The sequence below is a fragment of the Rhopalosiphum padi genome, chromosome 4 (genome assembly GCF_020882245.1).
Source record: "Rhopalosiphum padi isolate XX-2018 chromosome 4, ASM2088224v1, whole genome shotgun sequence".
In the NCBI taxonomy this organism is placed as follows: domain Eukaryota; kingdom Metazoa; phylum Arthropoda; class Insecta; order Hemiptera; family Aphididae; genus Rhopalosiphum; species Rhopalosiphum padi.
Genome location: NC_083600.1, coordinates 26,393,043 through 26,403,408, shown reverse-complemented (window position 1 = coordinate 26,403,408; position 10,366 = coordinate 26,393,043). Strand labels below are relative to the sequence as shown.

Here is a 10,366-nt window from a genome sequence, read left to right as displayed (position 1 = left end):
TTGTTCCAAGCTTTTTTGGAACAAAAGATCATTCGTACAAATGTTTAACGGAATTACAGATTTTGTTCCGTCTTGGATAATAGTAGCTGATAATAAAATAAAATTGTGTACATTTTAGGTTATGTAACAAATATAAAAGTACATCCACATTTAAAATAATAATACAAATATTATATTTATATTAAATATTGGTGTACGACGTGAAACTTTTAAATCTATAAACTTTAATTTGAACTATAATTTTTAACAATGGTTAAAGTAAGTAAAATAATTGTACATTATTCATTATATTGGTTCTTCAATAGTTAAATGTAAATCTTTATTAATATTTACTTTCAACTTAATTTTATTTTCATTCTGTTTTAACATTTTTTTGTTACCTTAAATTTAATTCTGATTATTTAATTCGTTAATTTCTGTATTATTTAATATTTATTTAATTTATGTTTTTTTTTTATTTAGAAAAATATGGTTAAAAGTGGGAAAACAAGCAATGTTAAAAGGCGTAACCATTTACGAAATAAAGGACATATAAAAACAAAAAAGCATAAGTCTAAAGCTTACAACGTTCCTCAACCTCCATTAAAAAGACGAGATGATCCAGCTGAAGAAATTGAGGAAGAAGAAGAAGCAGAAAACAGTGATATTGGAGATGATATGTTAGAAATGGTTGACCAAGAAGATTTGGATTTTCTTAAAAAAAATATTGGAAACCAAAATTATAAGCTATACAACCGTATTCAAATTAATAATGTAAATTGTAAATAATTTATTAATTTTTACTTTTTTATCCATTAATGATGTGTGTTTTTAGGATAGTAAAAATAAAAGAACTCGAGAAAACGATGATGAAGAACTCGAAAATGAGTATGAAAGTAGTTCAATGATGATGAAAGCAGATGATGTATCTATTAAGAAACCTTTATTACCAATTAAAACTAAAGATGGAATTTTAAGAAGATACACTTTAGAAAAAGATGAAATAGGTAAATATTTTTATGTAATTAAAATTTTAATTATTTTTAATATTCTTCAAATCATCTAATAAAATATTTAACTATTTATTACTTATTCCTTTTTTTTGTTATACATTTTTTCTTGATCATTTTTACTATAGGTATATTAATAAATCTAATGAATGTATTTATGTTATATAGAATTAGAGAAGTCTCAGCCTAAAAAAAAAAAAATTGAGGTCAATAATGAAAATAATGATGATGAGTATGTTTGGTTGGATACAAATGAACCTGAAAAAGAAATACCAGTTAATAAAGGTGAACCAATCAGTGTTGCAAAACTATATGCCAAAAGAGAAAACACAATACAAAGTTATAAACAACGCATTGGATTATTAGCTAGCACTTTATTAGAGAATCCTGATCTAAAGGTAAATATATTTTTTTTTTACATGAATAATTATTTTCTAAAATATATTTTAACCGTACTTGGCAGATTGTTATACATTTTTAGATAGAAATGTTTCTCGATCATTTGAATTTTAAGTTATGTATTTATTAGTGTGAAATTATTAAGTTTTAGAAATAAAAATATTTGTTATTTTTGTTTTTAATTATTATTTATTTCTTCCAAATCTTATTTGTTTGACTGAAATGTTATTTGGCTGACATTCTAAACAGTGACTAATATAGCTATTATACTTTTTAAACTTTTAGATTGGAAACATTGTACATCTTTTAGAAATAATGGAAAAACGTGATCCAGAATTACAAATCACAATAAAAAAATTGGCAACTCTCACATTGTTAGAAGTTTTTAAAGATCTCTTACCAAGTTATCAATTGAAACTGGATAAACACGAAGGAGTAAAATGTAAGTTTTTTCATGATAGTATATAAGTTACATTTTTTTTCTTATATAAATTAAATAATTTAATATTTTTTTTTCATTTTGTATAAAAAGTACTTTGAATATGTCAATATATCAGGCAGTTATAAAACTCTTACTCAAATATTTATTTGAGCACTTCTAACCATGTTTTTAACTTAATACATATATATTTTGATTTTAGTGAAATTGGTTACAAAAGAGTTGATTGGTTATGAAGGACAATTACTCAAAGGTTACAAGATTTATTTAACTAATTTAGAAAAAATGGCTAGTGCCCTCCACAAAAAGAAAGGAGATACCCGAATCATAACAAATGTAAGTTTTTTCATTAATTATTAAGTAATTTTAGTCATTAAACCCATGAGAATATATAATTTAAATTTTTAAATAGAGATCAATAAGTGTATATTTTAAAAATAATTAAATATTATATACTATAGTTTCCATTTTAATATTTTATTAAGTGAATTGGGATTCTGTGAAAATTTTTCTTTGTTTCCTTCATTTTGGGCAATATTTAATTTTTAGTTCAATTATTGAATCAAATCTGCAATAATTACAAATTAATGTGTAGTGTTTTTTAACTACAATAAAATTATCTATCTAGACTATCTAGTATGTCTAATATATTGCTAGATTTAAGACGTTTAAGTTAATGTTTACTTAAAATTTAATTATTAAGGTCTGTCAATCAGTACAATGTAGAATAGTTTTCTTACCATACCATTATATGGTGCGTTATTTTGATTATGTTGAGTTACTAATTAGATTGTCTTCAGCTTATTTTTTTACTCATTACTTTCTATGAGCTTTTAGGTTATCATAAGTTAAATACTTGATTTAATGATAGATTTATTATATTTATGTTATGATTGTTGAATGCTGTTATCGTGGTTTGTTAGTTAATAGCTATTTTATACTTGGAAGTTTTTATCAATTTGGTTTCAATTATATCAAACTTTTTAAAAAATGGAATGAATTTTGTAATACATTTTTTAACACAATTGCTAATCTTATATTTTGTTTTATACTTGTCTACAGAAACATGTAATACTATCTATAATAAATTATATATTTACTTTTATTTTAGGTTCATATAAGTTTGGCTGAAATGGCTGTTAATTGTATGTGTGAATTATTAATTTCTCATTCATATTTTAATTATGCAGTCAACATTGGACATTTATTAACTCTTTACTTAGATAATAAAAATTCTAACGTTAGGAAAAAAGTTGAAGAAACGTTTATTAAAATTTTTAAAGAAGATAAAAAAGGAACAATTTCTTTAGTGGTAAGAATTTAACTTGTTTAACATGTAAAAGTTAAAATGTTTTAAATGTAACTATTGTGAATAATTGAATATCATATTCATATTGATTATTATTTATAATTAGATAGTGCGGCGCATAAATCAACTTGTTAAAACTAGAAGTCATTGTGTGCATAGTGAGCTTTTATCAGTTTTACTCGCATTGCCTATTAGAAATGTAAATCTCGACAAAGAAAAAGAAGAAATTTTGAAATCAAAAAAATTTATGACTAGAAAACAAAAATTATTAGCTATGTCAAAAAAAGAACGTAAAGTAAGAAATTAAGAACTGACTATTATTTATATTTAGTATAGTATTATCATTTAATAATTATTTTAAATTTTAGCGAAGTAAAATGTTGGATAAATTAGATAAAGAAATGCTTGAGACAAAAGCCGAAGAAAATGTTAAAAGTCACTTGAACAATTTAACTGAAATCACTAAACTTGTATTTTTAATATACTTCAGAATACTAAAAACTGCACCACGTTCTAAGCTACTGTCTGTTTGTCTTGAAGGATTAGCAAAGTTAGTATTATAAATGCATTATTAGTATTTTTGTGAAAATTTAATTAACTGTTTTATATAGATACAGCCATTCAATCAATTTAGAATTTTACCACGATATTCTCACAGTTTTGGATTCAGTTATAAAGAAACATCAACTTAATGTTCATGAACAACTTTGTTGTATTAAAACTATTTTTGTCATACTTTCTGGACAAGGAACTGTAATCAACATTGATCCTGTTCATTTTTATTCTCATTTATATAGAGTTATTCCTGAGTTAGATTGTTGTAAGTTAAAACTTTTTTAATTTAATAAAATAAAGGAATATCAATTAATTTGATTACAACCTTATATTAAATGGTAAATTATTTAATCTATTACATTATAATATATGCACCATGATTATTATAAACATTTATAAGAAGATTATTTTCTAATAGTATACATATATATATATAATTTTAATTTAAAAACATTTACTATTTTTAGGTAAATATCACGATAATTTAGAAACTTTTCTTCGTACAATTGAAGCATTATTTTTGGTGGGTCGTAAGAAAGTAACTGCCAATTCAACACTGTCGTTTGTGAAAAGAATGTCTATGTTGAGTCTTCAAACACTTCACAATGCAACACTCGGGATTTTAGCTGCTCTTCGAACTATAATACAAGTAATTATATTAACTATTTATGTTTATTTTGTATCTAATATATTACGTATAATAATTTTTTTAAAGCATTATTAAACTATAATTTCCAATAATTATATTTAATACATTATATATTTATTATTATTTTTTCTTAGACAAATAAGAACACTGAATCATTATTAGATGTTGACCCTTCATATGGACAAGGAATTTACAATGCCGAATTACAAGAACCTGAACATAGTAACGCTGGTAGTACATCATTATGGGAACTTCCAGCATTACAGGTTAGAAATTAGTAATCTGTTTGATTCAATAGTATTCATAATACTAATATAATATTTATATTATTGTTTTTAGAGGCATTATCATCCTGAAGTATGTAGATTATCAAAAACTGTTGCTTCATTGACAGTTTCACAAAATAATCATAATAATCTTAAACCAGAATTAGCCAAAATGTAAGTGCTTATACAGTAATTCATAATGATATAATATGTAACTGGTAATTAGAGTAGTTAGTATTAAAAACTAAGGAATGATATTATTTTTGTTTGTAAATTGGTAATTAAACATTAATTAATTTTTAGATCTGAAAATTTAGAAATATTAATACATGGTCAACACAATTTTTAGTGAATGATAAATTATAAATACTTAAATCATATAATGTATTTTAAAATAAAAGTATAAAAAACAACTCTACTTAATAACAACTTATATTTATATTAGTCATAGATTAAGTTTTATTACTAAGATAGAAATTTTGTTTCAATATTTTATAAAATCTAATATGTATCATTCATTGAAAAAAGTACCAAAATAGCAAGGATTGAGATAGATAATCTATCCTAGTCTGTGCAAAATACTTAAAATACTGTTATGACTTATATTTATATTTACTATATATCTATAAATTATTATGCCATAGATTATAGATAATTCAATATTGTGAACATGACGATTTGATTTATAATGATTTTAAATACTCGTTTATTATAAATTTGAATTGTATATAAAAAAAAACTTAAAATATTCACCTATCACCACCCTACATTATACCTGCATAATATAAATGTCTTAATTTTAGGACACCCAGTGAATGGTTTAAAGAGTATGATCCAAGTAATGTGGCATTCAATCCAGCGGTTATGCCTCCAGTGAAGGTACCTCAACGGATACCTGCACATTATCCAACTCTTCCATACGCTGATGTTTTGGATAAAAATTATCCCAATGTTGATTTCTCAAAAGATTTCTTTTGAATTTGTATTTTTTTTTTTTTTTTTTTTTTTAATAATAAATTATTAAACTATACTTTTTTTTATGGAAATGTTTATTTCTATCAAAATGTTAATTAAAGAACATTTTGGTAACCCCTAGTATTGATTATTCTGCAGCTAGTTGCTGCTGTATGATAGGTACTGATAACAAAAAATAAGATTCAAATCCTTTCCTAGTGGCTAATCAGTAATCATAAAATTCAATTACTCTTTATAATTACCTAAAATAAGACTATATAAGTACAAATGTGCCAAATTTAACTTTTTTTATTATTATTATTAATTATATCTGTGATAAATTATTACAATGCACAAAACGGATGTTGACATTCCACCTAGCATTCGAAAGCGTCTAATTCATCTATTTGGACTTATTGAAAAGGAATTTGAGTCTGTGTACCAGGAAAATGTTGTTCTACAGGAAAAATTGGAGGCACTCACTGAGAAAATGAATGAAAAGTTCTTAACGACTGAGCAGTTTCAAGTAAATTCTAAACAAAAACCACCAACTGGTCAAAAACTTAAAACTGCAGATAAATTAAAAGCACAAACTAGTAAAATTGTATCTAGCTTTAAGAGTCCTTCAGCAGCTAATTGTCAATTTGTAAAAGAATATGGTGGACACAGAGATGGTTTGTGGGATTTAGCATTACCTCGTACTGGACAACCCGTCATCGGGACCTGCTCAGCAGGTATGTACTTTATATATATTAAATATATATTCTTCCTTAAGTTCCTAATCCTTTTTACTTTACACTTAGATCATACCGCAAGAATATGGTGTATTGAAACTGGTACACCACTTTTACAATACACTGGTCATACGGGATCAATTAATTCTATAAAATTCCATCCTAATAAGGATTTAGCTCTTACATCGAGCGGTGATCAAACCATTCATATTTGGCAAGCAGCTGTTAATCTAGATAATTTAGTGAGTGTGTTCTATAATATATTTTTTTTATTTTTATATTTTTCATAAATTTGATATTCTATTTTTATTTTATTATATCAGGCTATTATTTAAAAAATTCCTTTTTACATTTTTTAGAGGGATCGAGAATCTGATGATACTGAGACTGAAGATGACCGAGTTGTTCCAATATTACGCACACCTTCATGTACATTTTTGGGACATAATGGGCCAGTTATGGCGAGTGATTGGTTACTAGGTGGTGATCAAATTATTACTGCGTCATGGGATAGGACAGCTAATTTGTATGATGTTGAAACTAGCGAACTATTAAATTCACTAACTGGTATGTTATGTATTGATAACTTTATCTATTATAATTGTTATCATTAGTCAAATTACTCAAAAAATTAACATATTAATTAAAACTAATACAAGATCTTTGCTTAATAATCTTTCTGAATAATAATACATTTTTCATTATTAATACTTAATAAGTATTTTACTTTAATTATGTATTATAATTTATAACTTAAAGGGATTATTTTAGTGTAGCTAATATTAGGTTAATACTTATACTATTTAAATACATTTAATCTTCATTAATTGTTTTATCTAAAATTAGAAATATTTAATATATTATTTGAATAATTACTAATTTGTAATAATACAGCCTAACGAAGTCACATGGGGAACAAAAACAATTTGTTAAATAGAATTACATAGGTATTTCATATTCTATATTGTAAAAAAATTAAAAATTATTAAAAAATAAATATTAAATACATATCATATTATATTATCTTATTATTAGGCTCGGAAGTTGATGACCTTAAAACCTTTAATAAATTACCTAAAAAAAATAACAAATAGTTGTTTAAAATTAATAAAAATATATATTTTTTTAAATTGTACTCTTACTATACTGTAATTTTACCATACAATTATATATGCATTTATCAAAGCTTACAAATTACTCAAAATATGACATAAAAATGTCTTTAAAAATTAAATAAAAAAATTACAAATATAATAGGCGTAAACGAGCTCTAGCTGACATTTTAATTTTTGGCATTTCGAAAATACTACGAAAAAATAATAAAATTTAGATACAATTATGTTCACTACAACACTACAACAACAACTAATCGGTGAGATAAAATCGGATAAGTACTAATCTTAGTACGTGGTAATTTTAAAGTTTTAAGTAAGTTATTGGCATAATGGCCGACAAGAAACAATAAGAAGTGAACTGATATGAAATCAGTAAAAATGACTAAAAATGTGGGAAAATGACCTAAAAATGTCAAAAACTGACTTAGAAAGTAATGAATACCGAGAAATACAAATAAATGCAAAATAAAAATTAGTTGCTCAGATTCATATGCTAATGAAACACATTTATGGCCAGGAGAGCATCGTCTAAAAAGTTCCAAAAAAAAATGAAATTCCGAGCTCTACTTATTATATATTTATCATATTTATCTATTTAATTTATTATTGAGAAATAATTAATGAGTTTTGTTTGTTTATTATTTTTATAAATTGTACTTTTTTTGTAAAATGTTTAAATTTTGTTTACGAAAAAGGGTTTGTTATCAAATAGTTTATTCGTTATTCAAACATCGGATTCTTTTTACAGAGATAAATTTATAAATAGTTAACAATGAAGGTCCTGGTTCTCAAAAATAATTTGTTTTAAAGAAAGCTTTACTGTATAACAATTTTCAAAATAAAATATTAATATAGTAATAATAAATAATAATATATTAAGGCATCAATACAACCTACTATCATAGTGGCCTCTTAGGTAGCATAATATGTCAAATAAAGCAGAAACTTTAATTACACTTATATAAATTCAAAGGCCTATAATACATTTGTCAGGTCAACACTGTATGTTTTAGTAAACACTTTACTTAATACTTCATATTAACAAAAGTATATAAAAGCTGTACATAGGAACCTAATAGATTTATATTACTACTAAAAAAATTTTAATTTTAGGATAGGTACATCCTAAACTCCTAATACCTCATAAATTATAATTAAAAATATGGTTCTAAATAAAATAAAATTACAATTTAAATTCAAATTTAATTCTAAAAGGACATGATGAAGAGTTAACTTATACTGCGTCACACCATTCTCAGAAGTTGGTTGTAACTGCATCTAGAGACACCACATTTCGATTATGGGATTTTCGTGAAGCTATAAACTCAGTTTCAGTTTTTCAAGGTCATACAGAGTAAGTATTAATTATGTTAATATTGTTTAATAAAATATAACAATATATTATATTGTAGTAACAATTAACATTGTTACAGTACAGTAACTTGTGCAATTTTTACATCTGCTGGACTTGGTGGAGAAGATAAATTAGTATCCGGGTCAGATGATCGGTCAATAAAAGTGTGGGAATTACGTAATATGCGGTCTCCAATTACTACTATCAGAGCTGAATCTGGTGTAAATCGATTTGCTATTGCTTCTAATGGCGTTATTGCTATTCCTCATGACAATCGACAAGTTATGTTATATGACATGAGTGGACAACGAGTTAACAGAATACCCAGAACAGCTAGAAATGTAAGAACTGGTTTTTATTAATTCACAATTTAATGAAATTAATATCATATCTATAATATTGTATTTTCATACTTCACTTATCATATTTAAAATACAAATTATAATTTATACAATATATTTGTGAAAAAATAGCATTTTTATAATATGAATTATTGTTATTTTTAGAGACATAGACGTATGGTAACAGCTGTTGCATGGAGTGAAGATAATCCATTTGCTAATTTGTTTTCTTGTGGATTTGATCGGTTAGCACTAGGATGGTCTGTTCAGTTAGGTAAGGACTGATCCTAGTGATGCTTTTACCTTTATCATAAATCAAGTTCAATTATGTTAAGTATTTAACCCGCTTGTCATATTTTTTAAACAAAATTATTCTTTTTTTGTTTCCTATTTTGTTTGTTTGTATATGTGTGTAAGTCCTAATTTCTTTCTATATAGATTCAGAATTGATTAAGTTAAATTTTTAAATATATATTATATTAACATTGTTACTTTTTTTTCGTCCTTTTATTTATTTATTTTGTTAAATGCTTAATAGTATAATAAATTAATATTTATTACAATATTTAATAAAAAGTCATAATATTATGTTTTAAATTTTAATTAAAATATTTATTTAATTTAAGTCTTTCAAATAATGTTATATTATTATAGTCATAAGGAGTATAATCTAATAAATTCAGTGTGACTCAGCGAGCATAAGAAAAATAGTCTGATCGTAGTTACAACTTACAAATAAATATTATACTTATATTTAATATTTATATTCAAACACTAAAATAATTACATATTATTTATAAGAAATAACACTGCAATTACAGAATATTAATTTTTAACAGCAACTTCTGATCCAATTAAATGATAATATTAAAACTATTATTATATTATTTGTGTAATGACAATTTTATGTTATTTAATGTATACATTAAAAATGAATTTGTTCTTTTGTTCCAAATTTATATTATCAGTATTTTTCTATGCTAATTTTACTGTCATAAAATATATAACTCTTTAAAATAAGAATATTATTATTTGAATGATAACAGATATTATGCTAAATTTAGATGTGGTTCAATTACAGTTTATAATATACTTTTGAAAAAAAAATTATCAATATAACTAGAAGTATATATATTAAGTTTGTTAATAATTTAATTTAAAAAAATAATACATAACATAACATAACAAATTTGTAAATGATTTCCAATAAAATTGAATGTAAATGTTATATACAAATTGAAAAAAATGTGTTTATTTTCAAT

At 23.9% G+C, this 10,366-nt stretch overlaps 2 protein-coding genes across 4 annotated transcripts in view; both read left to right on the top strand.

Annotated features, from left to right (window-relative positions):
• LOC132929428 (nucleolar complex protein 3 homolog) overlaps positions 1-5,636 on the top strand; it is a 181,398-nt gene extending 175,762 nt beyond the window's left edge. Inside the window, exons 2-15 of one of the 3 annotated variants that reach the window (XM_060994765.1) lie at positions 219-258; positions 463-753; positions 815-986; positions 1,158-1,387; positions 1,674-1,830; positions 2,030-2,163; positions 2,939-3,139; positions 3,243-3,431; positions 3,505-3,686; positions 3,748-3,956; positions 4,159-4,340; positions 4,475-4,606; positions 4,680-4,780; positions 5,410-5,636. In XM_060994765.1, the coding sequence (XP_060850748.1) occupies positions 250-258; positions 463-753; positions 815-986; positions 1,158-1,387; positions 1,674-1,830; positions 2,030-2,163; positions 2,939-3,139; positions 3,243-3,431; positions 3,505-3,686; positions 3,748-3,956; positions 4,159-4,340; positions 4,475-4,606; positions 4,680-4,780; positions 5,410-5,584 (2,364 nt within the window). In that variant the 5' untranslated portion in view covers positions 219-249 and the 3' untranslated portion in view covers positions 5,585-5,636. Of the gene's footprint in view, positions 1-106; positions 259-462; positions 761-814; positions 987-1,157; positions 1,388-1,673; positions 1,831-2,029; positions 2,164-2,938; positions 3,140-3,242; positions 3,432-3,504; positions 3,687-3,747; positions 3,957-4,158; positions 4,341-4,474; positions 4,607-4,679; positions 4,781-5,409 lie in introns of those variants that run through there. The other 2 variants (XM_060994764.1, XM_060994766.1) reach the window with 2 other exon arrangements.
• Positions 5,637-5,769: 133 nt separating this feature from the next.
• Positions 5,770-10,063, top strand: LOC132929429 (WD repeat-containing protein 37). Its single transcript, XM_060994767.1, has 6 exons — positions 5,770-6,294; positions 6,364-6,536; positions 6,654-6,861; positions 8,625-8,763; positions 8,843-9,104; positions 9,270-10,063. The coding sequence occupies exons 1-6, from the start codon at positions 5,910-5,912 to the stop codon at positions 9,387-9,389; spliced, it is 1,287 nt and encodes a 428-aa protein (XP_060850750.1). The 5' UTR covers positions 5,770-5,909; the 3' UTR covers positions 9,390-10,063.
• The last annotated feature ends 303 nt before the right edge of the window (positions 10,064-10,366 follow it).

Excerpts from the sequence above, each read along its gene's own strand:
- LOC132929429 (XM_060994767.1), top strand. The coding sequence starts at position 5,910 with ATGCACAAAACGGATGTTGACATTCCACCTAGCATTCGAAAGCGTCTA. Across the intron at positions 6,295-6,363 it reads CATCGGGACCTGCTCAGCAG|ATCATACCGCAAGAATATGG; the intron begins GTATGTACTTTA and ends CTTTACACTTAG. Across the intron at positions 9,105-9,269 it reads TACCCAGAACAGCTAGAAAT|AGACATAGACGTATGGTAAC; the intron begins GTAAGAACTGGT and ends TGTTATTTTTAG.